At 38.2% G+C, this 27852-nt stretch overlaps 1 protein-coding gene across 8 annotated transcripts in view; it reads right to left on the bottom strand.

The window, feature by feature from the left end:
• The window catches only part of PTPRG (protein tyrosine phosphatase receptor type G), a 745385-nt gene that overhangs the window by 205480 nt on the left and 512053 nt on the right, over window positions 1–27852 (bottom strand). For all 8 annotated transcript variants that reach the window (XM_042447272.1, XM_042447274.1, XM_042447270.1 and 5 more), the window contains exon 6: window positions 738–804. In XM_042447272.1, coding sequence (XP_042303206.1) covers window positions 738–804 — 67 coding nt within the window. The remainder of the gene's footprint in view (window positions 1–737; window positions 805–27852) is intronic.

Below are 27852 nucleotides of genomic sequence, written 5' to 3'. Positions count from 1 at the left end.
GATGGAGCAGAGATTTATTAGGGTACCTAGCTCTGTTCTTGCAGATGCCTTGCAAATTATAATGAGATTATTAAAACTTTACAAATCATTACATTAAAAATGTGACAAGTGCTTTTGAAATTAGACCCTGCTTCGTTGTAATTGCTAATGGTGCATTACCAATGATAAGGGTCTGAGAATTTTTCGCAATAAAACTTCTTCAAAAATTTAAGATATATTTATAATAGCTTTATGCGCATCAGAACAGCTGAATGGTTACATTTATGTCAGTGACAGCAGGATGCCCTCCTGCTGCAAACTTTAATTAATTTTCACAATACTTAATTTTCTGTTTCATTATCAGCTCCCTAAATCTGAAAAACAATCAATTTATAAACAAATAGAAAACTTTGAAAGGACAAGTAAGTATATTTAAAGCAAACAGAAAAAAAGTTCAAAAAGTAACAGAATTAGTAATATGCCCATTTATTGATTTAAAAAAATAATTTTCAGTAAACACATACAACAACTCTATCTGAAAAGAACACATTTCATAATATTACCCTAAACATATTTCCAGGTAACCAATGAATTTCCAATTTATTCTAACAGAATAATAGCTTCAGTGCCCTTAAACATCAGTGTATGAAAAATATGTGCCTCGATATGTCCTTTGAAAGGATGACCCATTCCATTAAGGACAATATCCTAAGCCATCTACTCTTCCCAGCAAAAGGTAACTTTAAGTAGCCACTCACCATGATGTACGACACCCTTCAACCCATGGATAATAGGTTCCAGTGCTGGATTGTCCCTCTGATTGACCTATATGTAAAGGATACAGGATTGGTTAAATCTGGCACTAGACAGAACAGTGTCTCAATTTAATCTTCTAAAGGTGAGGAGGGGGAAAGATGCTATCTATCGAGTGGCTTGGTTCTTACATTTAAAACAGGTCCTCACTAAACAATGAACACTTAAGATTTATAATATAATAAAATAAAAGGGGAAGGAGGCTAAATCAAAAAGAAGTCTTAGAAGGCAATAAAACATTAGGGATAGCATCATTATCTGAGGTGGGGGTTGAGTTGATAGCTCTGCACTTGCTTCTTTCACTGCTACAGATAAAAAAATGTCCTGGATAAATATAGAAATATCAAGTTATCAAAGTAGAGTCACTTTTTCAGACAAAAGTCTTAGAAGACATAAAACAGAGTTCTCAACTGAGGTCAATTGAGCTGTTATAGTACAAGAGAAGGTCTAACAACATTGTATAAGTTGTATTTATTTCATCTTCTGCGTTGATAGTGCACATATCTGTCCTTTCACAATACCTTTGTGCTCCAGTTTCAGAGAACCAGACCACAGTGTTATCCAGTACAGAACACACATAAGCCAAGATAAATCAACAAAGCAGCAAATTCAGAGGAAATTAATTAAGATATTTGTAACCTGGTGTTCAAATGCAGCACTGTGCTACATAAGTACACAGCTATCCCATGAGTTGCACCAATGGTTCATTGCCAAGATGGACAGGTTTAGGGATTAAGCAATCTACTCTGTTTTGTACTAGAATACAGAGGTCTTTGGGGCGGGGGAGAGCTAGTTCTTCCTGATATTTAATTAGAATCGTCTTGAAATTCGCACTGGTTTGGGTCCTACCTTCCAGAACAGCAGAAAATAAACGTATTCCATCACCCCTGTGATAACCCTTCAGATGTTTGATATCAGCCATCTCAGTCTTCTCTTCTCCAGGCTAAATACACTGAACTTCCTCAATTGTTCCTCACAGAGGTTGACTTCCAGTTCCTATATCGCCTTTGTTGCACTTCCAGTTTGTCAGTATCTGTTTTAAACATGTTGCTCAGAAATGGATACTATTCCAGGTAAAGTCTGACTGAAGCAGAATAGAGTGGTTATTGCAATTGGTCCTTCTTATCCTAGAGACTCTTTATTCATGGATTCAACCATCCATGGCTTAAAATAGTCAATAAAATATCGTTTCAGAAAGCAAAACCCCACTGCAGTAATGGGACTTGAGCATCTATGGATTTTGGTATCCATGGGGGCCCTGGAAGCAAACCCCAGTGGGTGCCAAGGGCCCACTGTATTTCCCTTCATATACAGAATTGTAATACTTTTGATCTAACATAGAATTACACTTATTACATTTCTTTGCATTGCAGAATTCTATTGATTCACGTTTAGCTTGTGGTCTCTCAGACCTGTGGATCCTTTTAATATATATTGCTGTCATGGCATGTGTCAACCATCCTATATTTGTGAATCAGATACTTCCTGGCTATATGTAGAAATACACATTAATTCCTGTTGAAATTAATTTTGCTAGTTTTGGCCCAGTTTTTCATTCTGTTAAAGTGATTTTGCATCTTGATTCTGTCGTTTGAGGTGTTGCCTATTCCTCCCATGTTTACGTTCTCTACAAATTTAATGAGCATCCCTCTATTCTTCATCCAAATGATGTATAAAAAGGTTGAACGGCACCAGACCCAAGATGGAACCCAGAAGCATTCCACTTGTCACTTCTCTTCAAGAGCAGAAACTGTTAGTTATCCTTGTTTGGACTCAGTTCATCAGCCAGCAACAAATCCACCTGACAGAAGCACCAATGAACCCATCTTTTTTTTAAAACTGTCCACAAGAATATTTTGGGGAGACATTGCTGAAAGCCTTACTAAACAAACACGCACGCGCACGCTCACGCACACACACACACACACACACACACAACATCTGCAGTGTTCCTTTGATTTTGTAAATATATCAAATAACAGATTAGTCTGGCATGCCTTGTTTTGAAAAACCCATGTTGCGTCTTAGTAATCACATCAATCTTTTCTAAATGTTCAAAGACCAACTGGTACTCACAGATGAACTGTCTTCAGAGGAAGAATTCTCAGACTCCTCATTCATGTCTTTGCATTCAAAGCATGAAGGTTGGGGGTGTAGGTAGTAAGTATGAGTATGTGGGGAGAAGGGCCAGTGTATACCAGCTTTATACCCACACATATCCTTTGAATGTCTGCTTATATGTTTATAAGAAACTGACATAAACTAATATATATATATATATATATATATATATATATATATATATATTGCTTAGCAGGGGGACAATAGTTTCAGTAAGGGTCAGAAGATAGTATCAGTAATGGTCAAAGGTGAATTGACTTCCTTGAAACATATGCTAATTGTGCAAAAATGTAAAATGTTAGGACAAAATATACACAAATCACAAACTCAAGAACACATACATAAACCTTAGCTCACTCTTGTAAGAGAAAACAGATCCAGGAGCTGTAAACCCTTGTTGCCCCACCTTTTGCTTTTTCATTCTAATCATCCCTCCTCAAGCTTCTTCATTCCCTATCCAGACATATATTTAAGAGTCAAGACACATCTGGAACTGTGCAAAAATTAAAATGATTTCCAGAGGGATAACTGAAATGAAAAAATATGGCAAGTCTACAGTTAATCTCTGTCTTTTTCCCTCACACACGCCTTCTTCACCAATATTTTCCCTTCTGAAGGAGCTTTTCTTCAGAAAAGCAGCAAATTTGTTAATTCATAATCAGTGTAATATGTAGTTCTGCCAGGTTGACTGAAGAATGCTTACAGATTCCATTAATGCCATTGTTTCTTCTTCATTATTTCCTTGTATTTACCTCATAGAGATAGAAAACAGAATCAGAACTAGTCCCAGACATAGCTTACAACTAGCTTAGTCTCTTTTGTGGTTTTCACACTCATTTTCTTGTTTTCAAAGAGTGTTTTTCTCACTTAGGTTGATGTGTGACAAACCCATATAAACAAAAGGCAGGAAACTGAAGCCTAAGAGAAATGAATACTAACAGTTGGATGAGTGGCAAAGAAATATACTGAAATTGGAGGTTGCAGGATATGTTTACACAGGATAGACTATTGCAGAAGAGGATTTTAAATTGATCAGCATTTTGGAAATCCTTCATGCCATGTGGTAATCTCTACCACTGGAGTCATATTTTTCTGAGCTTTTTGCAGGCCATAGAAACAGTACTCGGATAGTTTCCTTGGCATGCCAGTACATTCAATGTAATGTCTATATTCGGGAAAGATGGTAGAAACCACTTGTCTGTATCATTTGTACCTTTGGCCTTAACTGAAATTCCCATAATTGCCAGGAAATCATTATATTTCTGGGACAGCTATGTGTGAGAGTCTTAGATTTTTCTGTTCAATAAAGCATACACAACTCATTAACATAATACAAAGATCCCTCCCACCCATCCATTTCTTGTTTCAGATTCACTCATTACTATGAGCAGTCGACAGCACACCTGACACACAGAGTTGTGGTTATGCACAAAAAAGATTATTCATTATCTCTTGCTCAGCAGATGTGTTCAAGAGTGGCATTAGCAGAGTCTAGCTCTCTACTAAGCTCCAACTTCAGTAGAAAAGGAAAGGAAAAAGATCCATAGGAAAATTATAATTTGCATCTATGATTTTAACTGAACAGTGCCTTTAATCCTATTGAAGGAGGCAAATAAGTAATGATCAATTACAGTATGCTGAAAAAATAAACATACTCTTGTGGTTTGAGTACTGTTATACTATTTCCAACGCTAACAGGAGTTTTTCACGGATTGGTAAATGTACAAAGCTAAATCAAACCAGTAAAATCTCTTTATTTATCACTTTTTCTGCTCTGTATCTGCTCCCTAGTGAACACACAATCGACTTAGGCAGAATGAACAGCTAACATTTAAATGTGCTGAATGCAAAGAGAATCCAATTTACAACTCACAACCTAAGCATGTTATTATAAGCTTAACCGGCCACATTACTATATAATGCAACAAAGGACACAATCCATTATTTTAGGGAGATTATCTGGGAAATCTCAAAAGGAAGAATAAAATTAGAGCCATCTTTATCTCATATGGGTTACTGGATGCAGACACACAAACACATAGAGACCTATGCCTAATCTGCTATGCTGCTATGATAAAAATAAATCTTAAGTGCTAAAAAATAATAAATCCCAGAGCTTTAAAACACTACAATCATTCAAAGTTTGTAGAGAAGTTTGCTGGAAAAGCTAGATTTTTCTTTGGTGAAAATCCACCATTCAGCAGATTTCATGCACACAGTGTGCATGGGACACACTGAACAGTATGGGTGCCAGCATTGAGAACTCCTGGATTTCTGCACTTTTCATCCTTGCCACTGTGAAGGATGGGATGTAGAGGAAACTTCTACAGATCTAAAGGCACAGGGAGTCTTAGCTCTGGCAGGAAGCACCACTGATTCAGTCCTACAGAAACATGGTGTTCTATGAAGTAACATAGCACACAACATGGATTTGTGGAAGTGGGCTACACTCCATGAACAAAAATGCCAAACAAAAATGATTAGTCTTGAAGATGCCACAGGCAGCATGTTGTTGTTGGAAGAAGTGTGAGCTGTCCTTTAAGCTAGTGTGGGGATGATGCAGAATGAGAAGAGTTCCATTAGAATTAATCTGTTGAATACTTCAGTTATCGGAAACAACCTTAAGTGATGCAGTCAAATCCTGAGTTATCGCCAGTGACATCGGGAAGAGAAATCACGCCCCTTGAGGAGCAAATTAGGGAGATGGGTATGTTCAGTTTGGAGAAGAGAAGGTTACGGGTTGACATGATAGCCCTGTTTAAATATTTGAAAGGGTGTCATATTGACGATGAAGCAAGCTTGTTTTCTGCTGCTTCAGAGACTAGGACACGGAACAATGGATTCAAGCTACAAGAAACGAGTTTCCACCTAAACATTAGGAGTTCTGACAGTAAGAGCTGTTCAATAGAGGAATTACGTATGCTGCCTTGGAGTGTAGTGGAATCTCCATTTTTAGAGGTTTTTAAATGGAGGCTGGATGGCCATCTGTCAGGAGTGCTTTGACTGTGTATTATTGTAAGGTGGGGTGTTGGGCCTGATGGACCTTGTGGTCTTTTCCAGCTCTGTGATTCCATAGTTCTGAGGTGTAAACTATGAGTTACTGAGAATGCACAGGTTTAAGGCACACACATACACACACACACACACACAGACACACACACACACATATCAAAGTCAGCCACAGGCCAGAAAATGAGAGCTTAAAACAACAGCATACACTTGCATGCAATAGGTGTGTGTGTGTACGCGCGCATGCGCATGAAGATTCCTGACCTGTTCTAAAAGTACAGTCACACATGCAGGATCAGTCAAAAACATTTTATTGCCTGAGGCAAAGGACAAGATAGCAATATGTATTCCCTATTCCATAAGAAAAAGCTAACTGGTCTGGTCACTAAACCTTTATTTCAGTGGTTTCTAAATTTTGATCCTCTATGTTTTTAGACTTCAACTCCCAGAAGCTCAGCTTGGCCAACAATAAGAATTTCTGAGAGCTGAAGTCCAAAACATCAGGAGGACCAAAGTTTGGGAACCACTGCTTTAGTTCAACACAGGCAATGGGACAGTTCTTAAACAATACCCGAAGGCAGGCTAGTTTATGGAGTGGAGGATAAACTGTGTGGCTAACATATCTTCTCCCTTCAAAAGAGGGATGGTCAAGGACCCAGAAGGAATTATTTAGGTACTGCTTCTGTTTCCTCCTTCCCTCAAATTTGGTACCAGAGATAGTCACCTCACTCAGTCTAATATCTGGGCTGGTTTTGTGCACAAACGTTCTTTCCTTCTGTTGGTGAAAAGCTTCTAGCAAGTATGAAAGGCTTCAGCCATTCTAGATGTGGTATCAAAGCTTCAGTAAGGCTTGGTCAGAGGTGCAGCTAGTACTTGGCCAATCCAGACATTTACAGCATTTTAAAAATTCTTTTAAAAACAATTTATTAATACATTCTAAAACAAAACACGACAACAAACAGTACACCAAAACAACAATAAATAAAGACAATAACCCAGATAAGGCCCTGAAAATTATAGATAAAGGGTATATTCAGGGATCCTGAAAGATATCTTTCCATAAAAATATAGCTAAAATTGGGGGTGTCTAGAGACTAAATCTTGCTGGATGCATTCAATAAATGGGTGCCAAATCTTATGAAAGGTCAATCCAGAGTGTAAGCCTCTTGCTCTATTGTTATTATCTGCCATTTTCTCCATTAACCACAAGTCCCAGAGTCTAGCCCACCATCCTGCATAGACATTTACAGCATGAAAGGGTGCACTGCAGTACTTGAGATGGAGCCTTTTATCACATTTGTAAAAAGGAGCAGTTGCTCCCTTGCACTAACACCATTTCTGAAGCGGCTAGTTAGCAGACTGAGTACCATCCCAGAGATCAACAATTAACCTCCCATTCACCAACTCTTCCTCTTTCCCAATGTTCTATAGCTGTGGGACTGAATCCTTGCTCACTTCAAAGCAGGGCCAGAACCTGTGACAAACCTAGTTTTTCATCAGTTAGATATGAAATACTTACCTCTCATTCCCACCTCCCAAATTCTGGCTGCTTCCAGTAAGTAATAAATTTGAAGCAATTGCTTTCAAGCTCATTAAATGGACTACAGTATAGTATTAGAATGCATTTCCAAAAGACAAGTCACATACATCTTGAAATCTGAAATGGCATGCATTTTGCACCAGAAAATGAATAGCTATGATTTTGCAATGCTTTACTCAAGCCTCTCCTCTCCAAAGCAAAATATAATTTACTCTTTTTTCCCCACTGTGCAACATTTGGCCCTTGACTTGGAAACCAATAATCTTCAATCTTTCAAGTCTTACCCATCTGCTAAGTATAACAGCCAAGACAACTGACATGCCAAGAATTGGATAAAGCCAGCTGCTTCTGTAGTATGGAAGCACTAATACTCAGAGATTATCCTTTGAGAACTCTACACTAACTTGATATTTTCACAATGTAACAATTTAAACCATACTGAATGTTTGTTTGTGTGTTCATTTGTTCACTTCTCCAAGGAATTAAAAACTCTGATTTAGACTCAAGAAAGTTAGATTAAGAGTTAAGACTCCATCTAAGTAATTTTTCTGGCTGAATATGATATAACTTCATCTTCTTGTTACACCCCAAATCAGTATTATAGATCCTGTGCCACAGAGGATACTAAGATCTGAAATACCGAGCCATGGGACAATGCTATATGAACCTCAGTTGACAGACTGGATGCAAAGTTTTAGTTAAGGTAACATCTTCTGATATTCTGATCCAGCTTTGTTCAAAAACCTCCCCCTCCTCCAAAGAAAAAGAAAGAAAGAAAAGAGGTGCTGCCAGGAGTTTGGTGGAAAAGAAAGGAAATAATCCACCTGTAAAATCTGGCTTGGTTAGAAAATGCCTGTTTTCCAGGGTACTTTCACTTTGAGGGAAGGCATTCTCTTTCTCACAGATAGGATGTTCAAGCTGAAAGTCCTTGATTGTGCTCTTTACCCAATCCTGGTTATGCCTATTCTTTACTGATGTCTCTTAAATTTATTTCATAATTTAAAGTTCTTTGCATGCCTGTACAATCTGTTTTGTTGATTGTGATTTCCTGCATGACAGGAGTTGGACTGGATGGCCCTTGTGGTCTCTTCCAACTCTATGATTCTATGACTCTTCCTCAGTCTTACATGACAGCACAGGATTCTGTGATCATATACGCATCACAAATGAGCATCTGATCTGTAACTGTCCCCACGGTGGTCCTCATGTTGAGGCCTCTATTCCCCTGTAATACAGGTCTGTGTTTGGGTGTCAGTACAATCTGTCCTTTATAATCTGTCCTATATTCCCCACGCCAAAAGACATACAAATATTTTGTGAGCGTAGGGTCTGGCAAAAGGAGAGCTGGAGAAATATTTCAGTTGGAACATGGAGATTAATCTGTATCTTAGGCTCTGACTTTCCACCAGAAGTTGCAAACAAATCAGCGCACAGAAGGTGGGTTGCTAGTACCCCACATGATAGTCCCTTAGGCTTGAGTACTGCAGCAGTGAGGTTGTGCATTCACTACCCTCAGGGGTAGTACAGTCACATGCATGAGCAGAACAAGTGCTTTACAATGCTTTGCAAGGAAAAACAAATGGTATTAAAAATGGTATTAAAATGTAATAGACTGGATCTGCCTCAATGTTTCAAAAGCAGCACCAAACAGAAAGGAAGGTTAAATGTGTATGTAAATAGAATAGTGTTTGCCTGATTGGTGCCAATTTTTATTTTACTAGGGTAGGTGCTGAATGAACCTCTCTGAGGCAGCTGTTGCTCCACACAGTCACAGTCCTTGCCCTCAAACATGAGAGAAGCCACGTAAAAAGCTACCACCTGAAAGCCACTTCATACGGGGATTGCAATGATCGAAACAAGCCAAAACATCCCTTCTCAGTTATCCTCCCATGTCCGCAGACTCAGAATTGAATCACCCTTCTATAGTTAAATATAAATGAGTGACTTATTCATAGTGCAATAAAGTGTATACAGTGTAATAAAGATTTAATTTATCCATAATAAATGGGATGGTTGTAAAAGGGGCACATTTACACATTCATTGTCAAACTGAAATTTATTCCAGTGTTGAACATCAGTAACAATAACCAATGCTTTTTGCTGCTGATTAAGCAAAGTTTAAACTATTGATGTTCCACACACTTTAGTGTTGCAGTATCTAAGTAACTATTTTATTTTTCACTTGAACCTCAGAATCCACCAACTGGAGCCAAGCAAAAATAACATAGCTACAGAAGAGTCCTAGTCTACCAGCTGCCCACCCTCATCCTAGGAAAGCTAGTGTCCCTGAAACATGTTGTCAAAAGGCAACTAATTCTCTAGCCCATCCTGATCTTGTGAAGACATGTGACAGTTTAATGTGTTCATTTCTCACTAGAGAAAAAAAAACTTGGTAGAAAGGAATATTATTTTTGTGGCAGAGCTACAGACAATATTTTTAAACATACTCTCTCTGGTTGATTTGCCACCTATCTGTTCTAAGTTTAACCTGAATTAAATCTGAATTCAGACTCAGTTGAAATGACAGGTAATCATGTTAGCTCAAAGCAATGCAAAAGTTGCAGTAATTAAACATTTCTGCTTTTCTAGAAGAAACAGGAGAAACAAGGGGAAGAAGACTGGTGCAAAGCGACTTTGAACCATAAAAACAGTAACTTTTTGCAATAAACTATGCCAAACAAACTAATAAAAATGTATTGGATGTACATTAAGCCACTTGCCACAGCAAAATGTTTCAGTTTCAAAGCACATGCCACAGCATCCCAGATGGCATTCTCAATTCCTTCCGCTTTCAAGTGTTAGCAATCCTGACTCAAGAGAGAAAAATACATTTGAGTTGAGAGTGAAAAAGGTTGAAAAGGCCCCAAGCCTCTGTAGTTATGCAGGAATGTTCATTCAAATGTGTTCACACTGTTTTATGGACTGCACTGTGTTTTCAAATGTAGAAGAAAAACCTAATGGATTCTCAAATGATTATGTTAAATAGAATAATGGGTATGCATCGATCCTTCTAGCTAATTCCCCTTCAAATAATACATCATCCTGAGTGAGAGCTTTTGCAGTGATGTATTAACTTAATACACCGTCACAGCATTAGGAAAAGTATTTAACATGAGATATTAACTAGCAATGCCAAAGAGAAGGTTACAATTATTTTGCAGGTTATACTAAAATGGTTTTAAAAGCCACTGAGCTCATCTAATATAATTTAGAAGGCCTTATGTACATCAGATTTTCTGACATCCTTCAATGAGTAATGGAAGAAATCACTGCATTTCATAGCTTCAGCTGGAATACCATAATTCTGATGTGATGGAGGCCATCTGACTTCTTCTTAGAGTCAGAGTCAAGAAGCACAAAAAGAATAATCACACAGTGCAGTTTTTGCTGACCAGGATCATTTCAGAGTTCAAATAAGGCCTCCTATGTTTGGAAATGCTCTTCCATTTTTTTCTTAAGCAAACCAAAACTACTTTGTTCAGCTCAAGTGTTGTGAACTAATATTCTTCCTGAACAGTTAACATTATGTTAGAGAGAATTATTGTGGAGAATTAGTCTACATTTTAAAAGCACCCACTAAAGAGGATGAGGCCAGAAAATGCTGTGGTACCTAACCACTCTGTGTTTTTTGGCTCTTCAGAAATAATCGCAAAGTGTCTACAATTCAACGTGATGATGGACTATCTTTCCTTCTAGTCAGTTGTGGTGCCTCATCCTTCCCTGGTGGAGTGCGGCAACCATCTTGCATGGTCTACAGGCTGCCAGTGCTCCTTCTCTTTGCTTTCTTTCTGTTTTCAATTAAGCACAGTTCAGGTTACGGTTCACCAGGTAAAAACCAAGATTAATTTTGGAAACAATTCACTGTTTAATATCAGCTTCCTCAACCCTGGAGCAGGAGGAGCCTGAGTAAGAATGGTCTAAGAGCCAGGGGTGACTGCAGGAGTTGGATAGGGAGCTGTTATTCTACAAAAGACCCACACAAGACTGGGATATTTATATCCTCTCAGTTAAATCATTTCCCTTCCTGATTACCTCTGTTACGTCTTAGTTCCTTCCCTAGTTCTTGCTTTCACCAATTTGCCTTCTGGCAGTGAACCATTCAGACTGCCAGGTGATTTCCTTTGCTGACTCAGACTTCTGGCCGGACCTGAGCCATCAGAAACTAGCACACTGTAGTCCAACGGTGGGCAATGGTGGTCCTACAGATGTTGCTGAATTGCAGCTCCTGGCACCCCTCACCATTGGCTTTGGGAATTAGGCCAGATGGAAACTGCAGTCCAAACTAAGAGACTAAGTTGCAATTGTCGTAACTAATAGTACTATGGTAGCCTCCCCCCCCACTCCTGAATTAGAGTTAGCCTAAACCCTTGAGGTGACTGACTTTCAAGTAAATTTGCACAGATTTGATGAGATCGTGATTAAACAGCACTGCTACTGTTATGCATAGTTCTTACAAATTGGATACAACACTCACACATACTACACACACACACACACACACACACACAGAGAGAGAAGTAGTTCTCACCATCAAGCTAAACTAGGGAAGCTATAGATAACCAAAGGGAAATCCCACAATATCCAACATTTAACCAAAGTGACTATCTTAGAAAAATAGAAGCTTTTGGACTGAACTGAGAACTTCACTAGAAACGATAGTAAATGTTTTTGTTTTAATTTTAAACCGGTTTTAATTAAAAGTTAATGTCTTATGCACTGTCATACCATTTGGATGGTGATATAATTCGTCTTCCCTCCTTGATGCCTTACAAATGGGAAGTCATGGATGGCTTGGAGGACAAACCAAACGTAATTCATTGCTGTCCCAAAATACACATTAATAGAAGACAACAGGCTAATCTCATTTCAAAAAGTACCTAAAAGAATTCATTTGATTCTCTGATCAAACTCAATACCTTAAGATGGGAAATATTCCATTCAGGACTTTTTGATCCAGAAGCTGGCTCTGCCTTCCACATATTTCCTGAGGTAAATTTTATGATTAGGCGTGACTTCCTTCAATGTTTTAAACTGAATTGATTGGATTGCTTGTGTGTCATCCTCGTGGCCCACCAGGTTGATGCTACATATCCATCCCTGCATTCAGCACTTGTAGCAAAGCCCCAAGAAGCCTCACATAAACTTTATGAATAAAATTATCTAGGGATTTCCACCTAAAATAATATAATAAAAACATCTATTCCCCATGCACTTTTCTCTATGGATTTAATTCTCTGTTCTATCTTATCATCCCTGTATAATCTTTTGACAGAGGATTATTATTATTATTAAAATAGTAGTTGCACTATCAAAATACCAGTTATCGGTAACATTTATCCAACAACCACCTTTCATCTCCTGTTCTGAAGGCCACAATCTGCTGTTCTCATCCACCTTGCATGCTTGATACATTGCAGAAATTGGCCTGCTGTGTTTTGTAAATTGTTATGCTGATTACATGGTTTATGGTGCTGCAAAAATAATTCTTCTCTGAGGCACAGAGACAATGCAAGAGCCCATTTTCTGCCCTGTAGCTTCTTAACTTCAAGGCTTGTCTTTCCTTACCTGCAGGGCTACTGTTTGATGACAACGGAATCTAACTCATTCCACATCCCCACATTCTAACCCTTATAAATGTTTTGTTTTTCTTCCCCATTTTAAGCAAAATAGTTGTTTTCTTACTTAGTCTTTCTCTTTCTTATAAAGGACAGATTGTACTGACACCAAAACACAGACCTGTATGCATTCTCCCTCCCCTGGTGCCTGCCCCTCCCCAACAAGTATTGAGAACTCTCTGTATCACTGATGGCAGTTTTTAAAAGATAGGCTTCGTCCTGATAAAGTGTTACCCCCTGGTGTGCAATTTTTCCAGCTGAACTGTTGGTGGTATTGAGAGACGTTGCACACTGCTGCTTAAATAAGTAGACTGCATGCTGCTAGGGAGAGGGGATATGTGTCATTTTCTTGAAGGAAAGTAAACAACTGTAGAACTACCACAGTTACTCTGAATAAACTTTTAGGGTGTCCCCCCTCTTTATTTAGCTCCAAAGAGTGCATTCTATCAATCATTCCACTACTAATGTTACAGTAGCCCTCTCCCTACAGTCATTCCCAGCCTGTTTAGTACCAGTCCTCTGTGCGGTATAAAGATATAAAAAGCACCAGGATTAAACACTTCTGTCTCCTGTCACCCGGGTTCATGTGCTAGCTTTTGCACAAATATCTTTGCTCATATTAACACTGATTTTCTTGTCACATGTGAACTGGGAGATGGACTAAATGTTAGTTAACTGATGAGTGATATGATAACATTAAGCCAAAGTTCAAATATAATGGGGAACCATGGCTTGAATACAGCATCCTAGTTTATATTACCATGCTTGGCTTGCTCAAGATGGTGGCTTGTTAACAAAAGCCAGCATCTGTGTACGGAAGATGGAAGATGACAAGAAAAGCAAAGGGATGTTGCAGCATCTTTGAGATTAACTGTGCAAAAGAAGTTGTAGCAAAAGTATTCACAGATTTGGTTTATTTCCTCAGATGCATGGAGTGAACAGGGCATCTGAGGAAGTAGACCAAGTCTAAGAAAACTTATGCTACAACTTCTTTCACACAATTAGTCGCAAATGTGTTGCAAGATCCCTTTGCATACTGATAGTCCAGACTAACCCGGCTATATCTCTAAATTTTACTTTCAGCAATGACATCCATTTCTGGTTTCGTGAACCAAAGTTTATGAAGTGTTTAGCAATCATTTCAACCAGCAGGCCATTATTTTGCTTTTATTTATCACTGTTAAATGTTTCAATCACTGCTGTGCTTGGCACAGCAGCTGGCAGTGAGCCCCATGTCAGTGGAGCAATGAATCCACTCTAGGTTTAAGTCTTAAATTTAAAGATGCTGTCCAAGGTATGGAACCTGTTTTGCAGACAAGCTCTGTGTCTTGGACAGCTCCATTAACGTTCATTCTAAAACCATGAGTTGATTCACTATTTTCCCTATTTTCAAGACAAGATTCAGCACCCTGGATGGCTCCTTTAATATTTAGACGAAGCACAAGCAGATCAGCCCACCCCACTGGCAATGAAGCTACAAGCCACCACTAATTAAACACTCTATCAAAACAATTCAAAATGCAGTTGATTCACATTTTTCTCCTGTAGCAGAAATTCTCTGGCAGACTTCACATAGCGATGAATGCTTTTCTAGGAAGGTGTATTCAATCTTCTGCGAATATTAGTGCATTTTTGCATGCTGCAAACTACCTTTCCGTTGATGTTTCTTTCATAATTTGGAACTGGCTGCTAAAAGAGCTTTAACTGTTATGTAAATGTATTGCCTTGGATTTTGGAAGTGGGGAGGAAGAAATCACTACATAGCTAACTCACTCCTACTAACTTTGCAGAACAATGAGTGGATAATTCCATGTAACATCCTTATGTTTTGTTGATGTTGTGTGCCTTCAACTCACTTCTGACATATATCAGCCCTAAGGAGAAAGTGAGAAGCAGAGAAGGAGCAGTCATGCATCTTTGTATCTCAAAATACAGAATTATGAAAGACTTATTCATTGTGTACTGATTGTTACTTTTTGCTAGATACAGGGAAGATAGAATCCAAATTCTTTCTCTGTCTTCACTTCTCGTCAACATTTATAATAAAGCTAGCATTAAACAGGAGTACACTGTTGATACTTCACATCCTCATTTTGTTCTTAAGCATCTCCATCCAATTTAGCAACTTTCATTGCAACCAGGACTTTACATTCTTCCCTTGGTACTTCCACTCTCTCAAAAGACCTGCCTTGACCATGCTCACACATGTGAACAAGTCTGTGATCTAAGCAATACCATTAACAATTGAGGAAAGTGACCGAGTATTCCCCCTTTTATTATTATAGCTATGCAAATATTCTCTCAGAATTATCCACAGCAGCAATACAATTGCTTTGCATTTTACTATAATGCAAAAATATGATTATTGTCTATGTTGCAAATTTAAATTTTCCATCACATGTTGTAATGCTGCTTACAACAGAAATGGGTCAAGTGCAAAGATATTAAGGCATTCTTGCTTGACTGACCTAATAATTTGTTCCTGCTTTCTCATAGACACTTCCAAGTGAGTGAGTGTTTCATTCTACTTGACAAAGGGCATTTAGATAGAACTGTATGAAAAGCTTGAAAAACAGGTTTATTTGTTCTCTCAAAATACAACAAAGAACCATAAAGTCAGCTGTGGCATGTTTATTTATCTTGAGAAGATCTCTGTTATAGAAAACTGGTGACCTGTTTGAAAAATATTCAGTTCAAGTGAGTATCAGATGGCTAGAGTATTTAGCAAAGTGTTTTTAAAACCATGATACTTACTGCCTGCCATCCACTTTCATTCTAGCTCATAATTTAGTGTGATGCAGATGTGTTGTAGAGTAGAGATGGAAAGAGGTGTTATTGTTTGTTCTCAAGTTGAAAAACAGGGTTCCTGAAGGGAAACCTCATTTGGAAAAAAATAACAGGTTAACAAGAATTTTGTGCAATTATCTTCCTCTAATTGTATTGCAGATACATTATTCTGTGTGGAAAAACATGCATGCTTTTTCCTGTAGTTTCCTGTGCAAAAGCTCCTGTTTTTGTTTTTGTACAGAAAACACTGTTGCCTATGCAGGAACACCCTTTTCTGCTCAGAAAACAGATTTCTCTACCAAAAAACCCATCTGTTTTTCTATGCAGACTAATTTCTCCACAATACTTCAGGATGTTTGAATATGGGAAGAATAATGCAGGGGAGTGTTTGTTTTCTCCCACAGCAGGGAGAAACGTCTGGTAGAGTTTGAAAGTTAGGTAGTTATATGCAATAAAGTTACTTGTGATTACTTCATTCTATGTGGGATATTCCTTAAAGGCTGCTCCCTTTTAGGGGGTGCTCCAGAAAGGTGTGCACCATTCCTGCTTATTGGTGAGAGGGAGGGGTAACCTATCTGAGGTTGTTTCCTCCTTTGACTGCCAGGAAACAAAGTAAAATGAATGCAATTGTTCGTGCTGTTTTTCATTTGGAGTGAAGAGGGTTACTACTGCTGTACAGCTTAATAGTACAAAATAATCTGGAGACGCCCCTACCTTTCAACTTTAAAACATGGTGCCTGTGCTGCCCAAAGTTACAGGGATGCCTGTATGATGCTGGTTGTCTCCTATAAGTAGACAAGAAGGATGCAACCCTTCCTGCAGCAGTTAACACATGACTGACCTTATGCTAGTCTATTTTCATTAGTTTTTTAAAAGCTGATGCCCAATTCACTTTGTTTTTTTAAGCCTCTTCTTTTATGCATTATACAAGTTCTGAAAGGAGGCTTGCACACTCCTCCTCTCTCTTTCTTTGCCTTAACCACAGGAATGACTTCGGAAATTTTGTCAACAGTTAATCACAGTTTATCATGTTGTCTAATTTGTAAACTATGATAAAAGATAAATATGGTTTGTTTAAACAAATCAAATTCCTAATCCATGGCTTACATCTATTGATTGGGAGGAGAGGTAATGTAATATGTTGTGGTTTGCTTAATCTGAAAGGAAAAAGTTACAAATCCCTCCTAATGGTTTCACTGGAAGGGAAGGGGGAAATGTATGAGCCCCAGCTCTCCTCCAGTTCATTCTGATCATTCTAAACTAGTAGTGGCTGGTGATTTCCATGCCACTGGGGCACCAAATCCATTCCAGGTAGAATCACAGAATCATAGAGTTGGAAAAGAACTCAAGGGCGATCCTGTCAAACCCTAAAGACACCAGATCCTGTCAGAGGAAGAAACTGACAAAAGTAGCCCTGAAAAGCCTTGCCTATGAAATCCACAGGGTAAACCTAAGTCAACAGGCAACTTGAAAGTGCAGAGAAGAAATAGAGAGACAGTGAGTGAAAGAGAGAGAGAGAGAGAGAGAGAGAGAGGGAGAGAATGTATTTATTTCACAGTGTGAAGGAAACTATTTGGGGTTCAGATTCAAACACAGACTGGATTCCATTATATGGGAGCCACCACCCACCATGACATTAAATTATGATTTAGAGTTGTGCTTGAGCCAGACCAGAATCTCTTGACAAACCTATTGGCAAAAACTGAAGTGCTGGGAGTCAGAAAACTATACAGGAAGTTGCTTGAACTAAGTTCTAACTATTATTTTCTTCTTGACTGCTTTTCTTGATTGGCCAAAGAAAATATCCCCCCCCCCCCCACTCCAGAATTTAACTTCCAAAAAAATATTGGGTTCAATTCTAAAAGGAAAATGCAGATGAGGAAAACTTGAGAGAGAGAATAAAGTATAAAGTTTTGGCAAGAACACAGCTATTCAGAAGAGAGGTACTAGAAGAGTCCCCCCTCCCTTTTCTTATATATATATTTTCAATCTTTGCACCACTACAGATGAAGAGGTTAATGTCTTGATCCTTACAGATACTTAGATTCTGATTAATGCTAACTGCAAGCATTAAACCCATACACAAGCCCAAGAAATAATGAGATTGCTTAAAGGTATGAAGTTACAATGATCGTCCAGATATTGTGGAACTGTATCTCTCACACGGCCATGCTAGTTAGGGCTCATGGGAGTTGTAGGCCAAATTCAACTGTGTGTTTTTGGAATGGTAAATTATATTCTATTTTCTACTGTACAGTTTTTTGTTTGCTGTTTGTTTATATTATTGGGTCTATTGATTGCAATAATAAATACTGCTACACCTACATCTAGGCCTCGACTTCTTCCCTGATGCTGGACACAACACTGACTCCTTTGAAACCCATTACAGGGTTTGCAGGGATATGCAGTAGTTTGGAATACAGTGAAATAAAACCTTTAATTACCCCTTCGAAATACAATAGTTGGGAGATCCTGGGGGAAATAATGAACCTTTAACAATGACAAACAAACAGGAATAATTTTTTTCAAAGCTTCTCCAAATTTTCTAATTTCTGCCTTCTCTTCCCAGACAATGCCCCAGAACTATGCTATGCGTGGTCTGTGGTGGTGGATACAAAATAGGGTCAAGACTCAAGACTTGCAGCTACTGTTGTTTTTTAACTGACGTCTGAGATTGAGACAGTTTCTTGTTTTCTTCCCATGCTACCCTCCCATCTTGCTTCTTGCTTTCCTTCACTTTTGTTATGATAAGTAATATGTCAGGGAATTGATAGCTAATGCAGCTGAGCACTCAGGGACAGATACAGGGCCTCCTTCTGCAATCACATGTTCCAGTCGTCGGAATAAACTGCACTTTTTAAGAGAGTGTTTCTGAAGGCTAATTTGGATCTTGGGCAACCCCCCAAATCCTGTTGCAAGGTTAGATTTAAAATAAAGAAACAAACAAAATAGATAAATGTGCTTGGGATAACAAATGATACATTATGTCCAGCTATCCGCTACTGATAACTCTATTACTTTTAAACATTACAGTTCAATTTTATACATACTAACCTAGAAGTAAGCCTCATTTATTTAGAACCAGTGTGGAATAGTGGTTTGAGTGTTGAACTTCAACTCTGGAGACCAGGGTCTGATTCCCAGTTTGACCATTAGGTAACCATGGGCAAGTCACAGGCTCTCAGCCTCAGGGGAAAGCAATGGCAAACCTTTTCTGAACAAATCTCATCCTGTACGTCTCAGACTTGTTTTTGTCTTGAGGTGTGTATGCATTGCTGAAAGGCTATATGATTTAAAAAGCAAATATTATTTGAGATATGATAAATTTCTGGAGAAGAGTACAGCAGGAGGAGGCAATTGTTTGCTTAGTGTGATCACTGGCAACAAATTGGCAGATGCAGAATACTAAACAAATAAATGCAGGAATACTTGTTAAGCTAAACTTGAATTTACTTTAGACAGATATACAAAGAGCTCATATTTAACGGTCAAGTAAACACACGAAGAAAGGAGTACACTAAGCTCATCCCCTTTCATTTGCTTATGTGGAAACTGATGGGTTTGAAAAAAAGAGGCTGCTCTATGCTCTCCGAAAGCAGAACCTCATTTTCCTTTTGAGAAAATGATTTTTAAACTCTCCCAAAACAGAAATCTCACTTTCTAGGGCTCTGGCTCATGTTGGAAGCCTGTCTGGAAAGGACAGGCTCTCCTCTCCACAACCAACACTTTTCACATGACTTAGGCACTCTTCATATGTTTAGTTAATACTGTTATAAAATACCTGAATAGGGCTAAAAAGAGACAGAAAAGTGAGCACTTCAGCTGTTCAGAATGCAAAATGAAAAGATAACTGCAGAAGCCTCTACCATATTTCCTTACAAGTGTATTTCAAATTATGTTAAATGTTTTGACAACATTGAAGTATCACAAAGGACTGTGTCAAGTGGCATGAGACAGTTTCATTTTTTTGCTAAATATACCCAGATTGTCCTGATGCATAACCTTTACTCAGGTTTCCAGTTGGCAAGGGAGTCAGGAAAAGGGCTGCTGCCACACTGCAGAATTAATGCACTTTGATACTGCTTTAACTGCCATGGCTCCATCCTATGGAATTCTAGTATTTGTAATTTGTTGTGGCACCAAAGCTGGTTAATAGAGAAGGCTAAATCTCACAAAAATTCAAATCCCAGAATTCCATAGCTCTGAGACACAGCAGTTAACACAGTGTCAAATTGTATTAATTCTGAGGTGTAGATGCAGCCATGGCTGCATTTTATCATCTTCTTCCATTTAAATTCAGAATATATCATACAAAATATAGGGTTATACTTAAAGGAAGGAGGTGTGAACATTGTGGAAAAGAACACCAACAATTTAAGATATGGAGGTTTAATATATGGAGATGATACCATGTTATTAGCAAAGAAGAGGAAAGATCTGAACAACTATTGAAGAAAGTCAATGACAAACGTACAAAAGCAGTTGATCTTGAAACAAAAATGAGTAGAAATTATTTATACAACTCTAAAATGGTTGATGAAGATATCAAAAGAGTAGCAGAACATGTTATAAACCATCCTGGGCATAAAATGCTGAAAACACTGGAGCATGCCAACAACAATCAGGTCAGAATGTACATGTGAAGAAACTCTGCACTTACTCCGATTTTCTCCCCAGAGTGGTTTTACGTATCTGCCTGACTGTAACCTCATATCAATTGGACCAGCTGCTCTCATATTCACAAAATTAACACAGAAAACCTCTCATCCTAGCCCATTTCATTTCATAATATGTGACAGCAGCCACAGAATCACAGCTGTACATAAAATAGACTGTAACTAAACAGGAACATTTTGCACTTATGTTATTGACAGATGTTTTTTCTGAGTTTAATCATGCAATTATAGATTTAAATGTTTAATTGCGGTTAAAAAAAGGACTAAGGAGTGAAGTTCACATTTACATGAAGAAGAATGTCAATATATTACAATTTGAGGCCATGTGTTATGTGGGGTCAATTTTTTTTATGCTTTATTAAAATATAGTTAGTAAAAATACCTTTTGCCTAAGGAACAACTTTGGTTAAAGATCTGAAGAGAATTAATAAATAATACATATTTTTGTACAATTTTTCTTCTTCGAGAATCACTCTGTAAAAAGTCTCCAGAATGGCTGTATATATCTCACCTTGTTGCCCAGTCGGATTTGGTATGATATCTCAGCAAGTCTGGCAGGCAAAATGTCACATTTTTAATCTTAAAGCTGCAACAGTATTTTTTTTAGGCAGAAAAGCCTGCAATTATCATTTGACACATTCAAATACACTAATACATAACAGATCACAACAGCATACTGTGGAGCAAGTGTGGGCGATTTGTGGTCCTCCAGATGCATTCGGGCTTTAATTCCCACCATCTATGACCACAGGCTGTGCTAGTTAGGGCTGATGAGATTTGCGGCCCAGCAATATCTAGGAGGGCCATAATCATGCTGTGCAGAGATCTACATTGGCATGTGTAGACCCAGTCATCTTGCCCCAGCGTTGCGATTCATTGTTTCCTCCTCCTAGGTTCCTTCTATGTCAACAGTTTCTACAGATGCTGCTAGTTAGCATTAATTTAGAGCTAGGCATTATAAAGATTGTACAATAAATACAGATTACTGCCACTATGTGCATAGTGCCGCTAAAACTACTTTGTTTCCACCATAAGCTATACTAATAGAGGTAGGATGAGCGTACGTGTATGTGTCTCTTTGGCTCATGCTTCCAAAACCAGGAAACAGACATACGAAAACTAGTATGGACACAAAGGAAAATACGCTGGTGCTGCTCCATGGGTTTAACAATTTTTAAAAACATTGTCACAGATATTAATGTAAATGTGCCCATGTTTGAAGTACCAGCTTCAATCGTTAGGAGGTCGGCTTTTAAAATCAGTGCATAGGTTGGCAGTCAGTACAGGATGGAAACAGAGGAGAGTTGTCTGAGAGATGTAAAAGAGCTATCCCTGTCCTTTGATGTGAGGCATCATTTCATTTTTTGCATAAAATGGGGAGCCAAACACCTTCTTCATGAGGCTTTAGGAAGACATAAGTGCTGGTGCCAGTGACTACTCAGGCAGAAATGAGCACAATGTATTCAAACGGAACAGCTCTATATGTCTGCTTTAAGGCTTCATATATTAAGGTAAACACTATTCCAGCCTATGTAAATTTTGATAGTCATATCTAAGCTTCAAACCATTCTAGAAATACAATGGAAATCTCAGTGTTGTCCAGTCACATTTATATTTGTAATACAAACTACTCTTTATTTTATGGTTATCAAACCATACTAAGTGATTCTTAATTAACACTATAGGAATGCATTTTACAATGCTGTAATAATTAACTCAATGGATCTGTACTATTTATGTGGATAAGAGAATTAATTCGAGTTTTCATGGTTGCACAAAAAAGAAAATTAATTACCATTACTGAAGCAGAATAAATAAGTATTCGTGTCCAATACTGTTATAAATATTATAGTGACATCATTCACTGAACATGGATCCTTAAGTAGCCAATGGAACCATCAACACAGAGTTATCAGCTGGCTAGGTGAAACTCTTGGACCGGAGCCATGGAAGAAATCCCCCCCAGAAGTCCAATGAGAAATAAATATGCTCAGTGGACAGTTAATACTGACTAGCTGAGGGGAGAAATCAAAAACAGTGTGTGGTGGATATAGAGCAGAGCATCTTGAAACAAGATACAGCTCTGAGCCTTTAAAACTGGGGAAAAACAACTCGTGTTTGCAACTTTGTTTTGCTGGTACCATTTGTTCCTTATAGATCTCACTTTACCTTTGTTGTTGTTGTTGTGTGCCTTCAATACCTTCCCAACTTATGGCAACCCTAAGGTGAACCTGTCACAAGGGTTTCTTGACAAGGGAGTTAGTCATTTGCTTCCTCTGAGGCTGAGAGAGTGTGACTTGCCCAAAGCCACCCAGTGAGTTTCCATGGTCAAGTCGGAATTCAAACCCTGGTCTCTGAGAGTCCTATTCCAGCATTCTAACCAATATACCACACTGGCTGTCTATTCACCAGCCTTACACCATGCCTAGTTCCACCTTCTTACTCTTGTTCTTTTTTTGGGTTCATTTTTTTCCTATCCTGCTACCTTTCATTTCTCTTCCAAATATTCTTGGGCCTCTTGGGATGAAAAAATAATAACTTTCATCTTAGGATGTGAGAGGGACTGTTCAAGAGAACAAAATGGGTTTTCTGTAGAGCAACTGACTATGAACTGGCAGGGAAAGAGAGGAGAAAAAGGCAGAGTTTTGTTACGGTGATCCTAATCATAGGGCTTTCTTGGCATATTTCTTCAGAGGGGTTTGCCACTGTCATCCTCTGATGCTGAGAGAGTGTGACTCGCCCAGAATCACCCAGTGGATTTTTATGCTCAAGCAGGGAATCAAACCCTGATCTTCAGAACCGGAGTTCAATGCTCAAACCACTACACTAAACAGGCTTACCCCCAATAGCCCTACTATGTTCCCCTCCCCCATTGCTAGCCTGGATGCTTGGAAATGTTATTGTGTATTGTTGTTTTTATGCTGTAACTGTTTTTATTGTATTTTATCTGTTATTGGGATGACATATCCCATTATTGTACGCCGCCTTGATCCCTGGAAAGGCAGGATAGAAATAAAACTTTATTATTATTATTATTATTATTATACCACACTGGCTCTACACTACAGTAGGCTGAGCTACTGTCATCTAATTTTTGCACTTCTGTACAACCCCTTTTTGGCTGAATTTCTTCTCTGTTTTTTCTAACTAGACAGCATTAACTTGAAAAAGAATCAGCTTTGGGCTCTCAGTGCTGATACTAATGATGAAAGTGGAATTTGTGTTTTGCTACTGTTTTGCATCCTTTGCCCACACTAGAGTCACCACTCAGGCTTGGTGTCATTAGTATACAGGCAGCTGGCAGGGCCAGGGCAGAGCCATCCTCATATCAGATCCCTCAATTAAGCACATGAAAAAGCAATGGTGGACAGCTGTGAACAGCCGCCCATTTTTTTTATTGCCAATCATACCCTGTAGCAAATCCTACATTGGGGCATTGTGGGTAATTATATTGGCATTCAGTTTGCAGCTGCTAGTAAGCCCACAGGCTCAAACTAATGTTGGCTAGTCCCACTAAGGTCACATTGCTGAAAGTTTCTTCAAATTTGGAGCCATTTCTGTGCATGCGTTTTTTAAGGAACTGACATGCTCAGATAACAAAATGAAAATCTTTAAATTTTCACCCTGTTCTGACCTCCTTCCTTTACTGTCCTTTACTCTTCTTGGACTTTATGTGTGTATCTTGAAAGCATTTTTAGATAGTGCAGTGAAAGCAAACCTCTCTTACCAAGCCAAAAATGCTTAAACTGCCAGGAACCATAATTCGTGGCAAAGCATAAACTGCAAAAAGCATCAACAATTACTATAGTTAGGGGATGCCGATCTAATTTCTTTTATTCTAATCATTATAATCAGCAGGCATCCTGGTTATCAATCATCTCCCAAATCATACTGGGGTGAAGATAATACAACTGCTGTGACTGACTACTGTAATTTGTACATATTAGATATCCAAGTATTGTTTGTGAAACTCTGCTAATGAAACATGCTCATAAAGTATAGGCTATCAAATTGAATATCTTTTGCAGTACGGCCACTAAAGTAATTTCTATTAAAGGCATGGCAGAGTTAATTCATAAACTAACATATATCACTGTATTCTAAACGCAGATGTTAATAGGATCTATAAATATTCCTATGCCAGCTTCACTTCCCAGCATTATAAAATTTTAAAAAGGGTCATTCATGAAGAGAAAATATAAATTCATGGTGACTAATGAAAATTGTTTTTTTTTTAAACAAACCAATTAGAAAGGGAAGGACTAAGTGTTTAGAAGGAAAACAATTAATTAATTAAGGTTATTTACTAAATGCCATCCCAGTTAAGAAATACTTGGAGGAAAAGAGATTATTGGAAATATTACATTTTAGATAAAACACGAAAATGTTCACAGATGCTTAGGCTTCTCACAAACTTTTTTGAAACCTGTTGTTTATTATTATCAAAAGAAGAACTTTTGTGGAGTATTCTCAAGAAGCACAAGAATAATTGTTTTAGTCTAGTAACTCCAATTTAATAAAGAAGCAAGAAAAGAAACTATACAGTGAATTTGGAGAGCATGACACAAACCACAGCCACACATCACAATTCCTCTCAAAAAAAGAAGCCCCCTTTGTAACAACTTGGAGCTTTTCTTCTTACAAGGGCGAGGAGAAAGAGCCAATTGTTTCAAAGTGATCAGAAGGTCAAATTTACATAGCTGCCATGGTGCTCACTGAAATAATCCCCTTCTGTCCACAGTGTCGCGTTCTGTTAACATGTAAAATGGGTAAGAAGACAGATAAATAAATAAGCAAAGTGTTCATCCAAATCCAGCTATGCAAGGGCAATTTTAATCCATGGCAAAGGAAGAACAAACAAACAGCAGGAGCACACATTATTTTAAAATTTATTTATTACTTTCCACCTTTTCCTCAATGAGCTCAAGTATAACCTGGCTCTTCAAAAACTTTGTGGGGCCACTCAGGCCAAGTGTGTGTGTGTGTGTGTGTGTGTGTGTTTGTGTAAGTGGCCTCAAGTTACCAAGTGGTTTTCATGGCTCAGTATTGACTAGAGCAGGGATTTCCCAAGTCCCAGTCCAATGCTCCAACCACAATACCACACTGGATATCAATATAAACCAAGATAAATTTTGTATGGGCTAAAAAAATGATGGCCAAGCCTTGCTGTTCAAAACCATTTCTCTAGCCAGCTGCATCAAGCAAATATATTGAGCATTCCCCACGGCAAAGACCCTGCTATGCAATTTGTGACAAAATTATGAGCACTATGAAAAATATGTTAGCTTAAAGATAAAACTTCAGAAAAAAATGATAAAGAATGGAATCCAGTATTAAAGTTATGGAAAGGAAAATGGAGAAGTTTAAAAGAAATTATTATAAGCAACATAACTGAACATGAATTAATAAATCAATGAGATAGCGGCAAAGACAAAATAAGAATGTGAGGAGTTTTAAGAAGAAATAACAAGACATAGAAACAAAAAATTGAAATAAATAAGTAAAAGTTTTAAAATAAACAGCATAATTATTTAGGTAAACAGAACAAAGTTGAGAAATGGGCATTAAGGAGGAACAAAATGATACTGTAATCGCTGACAAAACTGAAGAGGAAGTCAATATAAGCAACAACAAGATGTACAAAGGAATGATTATTTTATATTATTTTGATGTGTGTTGATATGTCAATGAGATGTGTGTGTTATTTTTATGTTAATAAAAATACTATTTAAAAAGAAGAAGAAAAAAGAAAAGTAAAATACTGCCATTCCAGCCTCATGTATTACATCCTTAATTACACATACCATACACTAATTGGAGAAAATAGTCTTTCTCACCATTGGTACAAAACACACTGCAGAAATAATCCAGCCTCAGATGGCTTTAACTGCCCTGGTTCAATGCTAGGGAATTCTGGGAGCTGTAGTTTTGTGAGACATTTAGCTTCCTCTGTCAGAGAGCTCTGGTGCCACAACAAACAATTCCCAGGATTCCCTAGCACTGAGCCAGGGCAGTTAAAGCGGTCTCAAACTGGATTATTTCTGCAGTGTGTTTTGGACCAATGACAGTTATTTTTCTAACAACAGCAGCAGCAGCAGCAACAGGAGGAGATCTGATCATCCTATCAAGAAGGGCCTTCCCACTCTAATATGGAAAGTCTCCACATTAAATGAAAGCAAGTTACCAAACAAACTTTCAGAATACTTCACAGCACATCACCACTTTCCTATTAAGGAAACCCTTTATTTCTCCTGAGCTTTCTAGTGGTTTGAGCTTCATACCCCCCAATTGCACAGCTAGCTATTCAGTCAATGAATAAAGCTGAAATGAAGGCTTTAATGTTACAAAAATGGTTTGAAATCTGGAAGAGTTGCCATAAAAATTATTCTCCCCAAAGAGATCAATTTTGCATACAGGCTTGTAAATGAAACGTGAGTGAATTTGTTTTGAATTTCAACAATTTCATAGAAAGTGGCAGAAAATAAGCCCATCTGAATTGATTTGATTGGTAATTTAAAAACACTAGAAACACATACGGCAGGACCAGTTCCAGCACAACATTGTGCACAATGTTTTACCTTGAATGGGATAATCTATATCTTACTGCTTTCATGACCCCACTTTGCAAGCACCAGTTTGAAGCACTTACCAATCGCTGGTGCACCTGGTCCCTGTGTCTGAAAGACAGATTTGTAGAAAAATAATACTCCAGATAGCAAATGCAATAAAGAGTGCATGCCTATGTGTGGATGTCACACACACATATGCTTCAAAGCTACACAGAAACATAGATGACCAGATTTAGCTAAGATTTCTTTTTCTTAGTAAAAAAATGAATATTTTCAAATGTTGTGACACGGGAATGAATTGTTTTAAGCCTATAAAAGGTTGTGGGCCACCTCAGAAAACTTTACAAGACAAGAAAGGAGGCCATGATAGTAGAAAAGAAATCTCTTGTTGCTATCATTACCCACACACAGTTAGGGTTGCCATAAGTTAGGACCTCCAAACTGGGACAAATGTAGGACAAAAGTTTCAAATGGAGGACACTTTTAAAAACATGGAGGACACGCAAAAAAAATTGCTGATTTTTTAAAAAATGTTAATATAAATACATGTTTCTGAGGCTTCTATAGACAATTGCCTCCTTTTGCCCCCCCTTGCCCGCCACTTGCCCCTCCTCCTGACCGTGGCGCTGGTGGTGGCTGCATGAGCGGCCCCGCGTGAGAGACCAAAGGCACCGCGAGAGGCCAAAGGCCCCGTGCAAGAAGCACGGCATCAGAGGCCTGGCGCAAGGGATTCAAGAGCGGCC

This window comes from Sceloporus undulatus, chromosome 2 (genome assembly GCF_019175285.1).
Source record: "Sceloporus undulatus isolate JIND9_A2432 ecotype Alabama chromosome 2, SceUnd_v1.1, whole genome shotgun sequence".
Classification (NCBI taxonomy): domain Eukaryota; kingdom Metazoa; phylum Chordata; class Lepidosauria; order Squamata; family Phrynosomatidae; genus Sceloporus; species Sceloporus undulatus.
The sequence above is the reverse complement of the archived record's forward strand: the minus strand, read 5'-3'. Positions and strand labels throughout refer to the sequence as shown.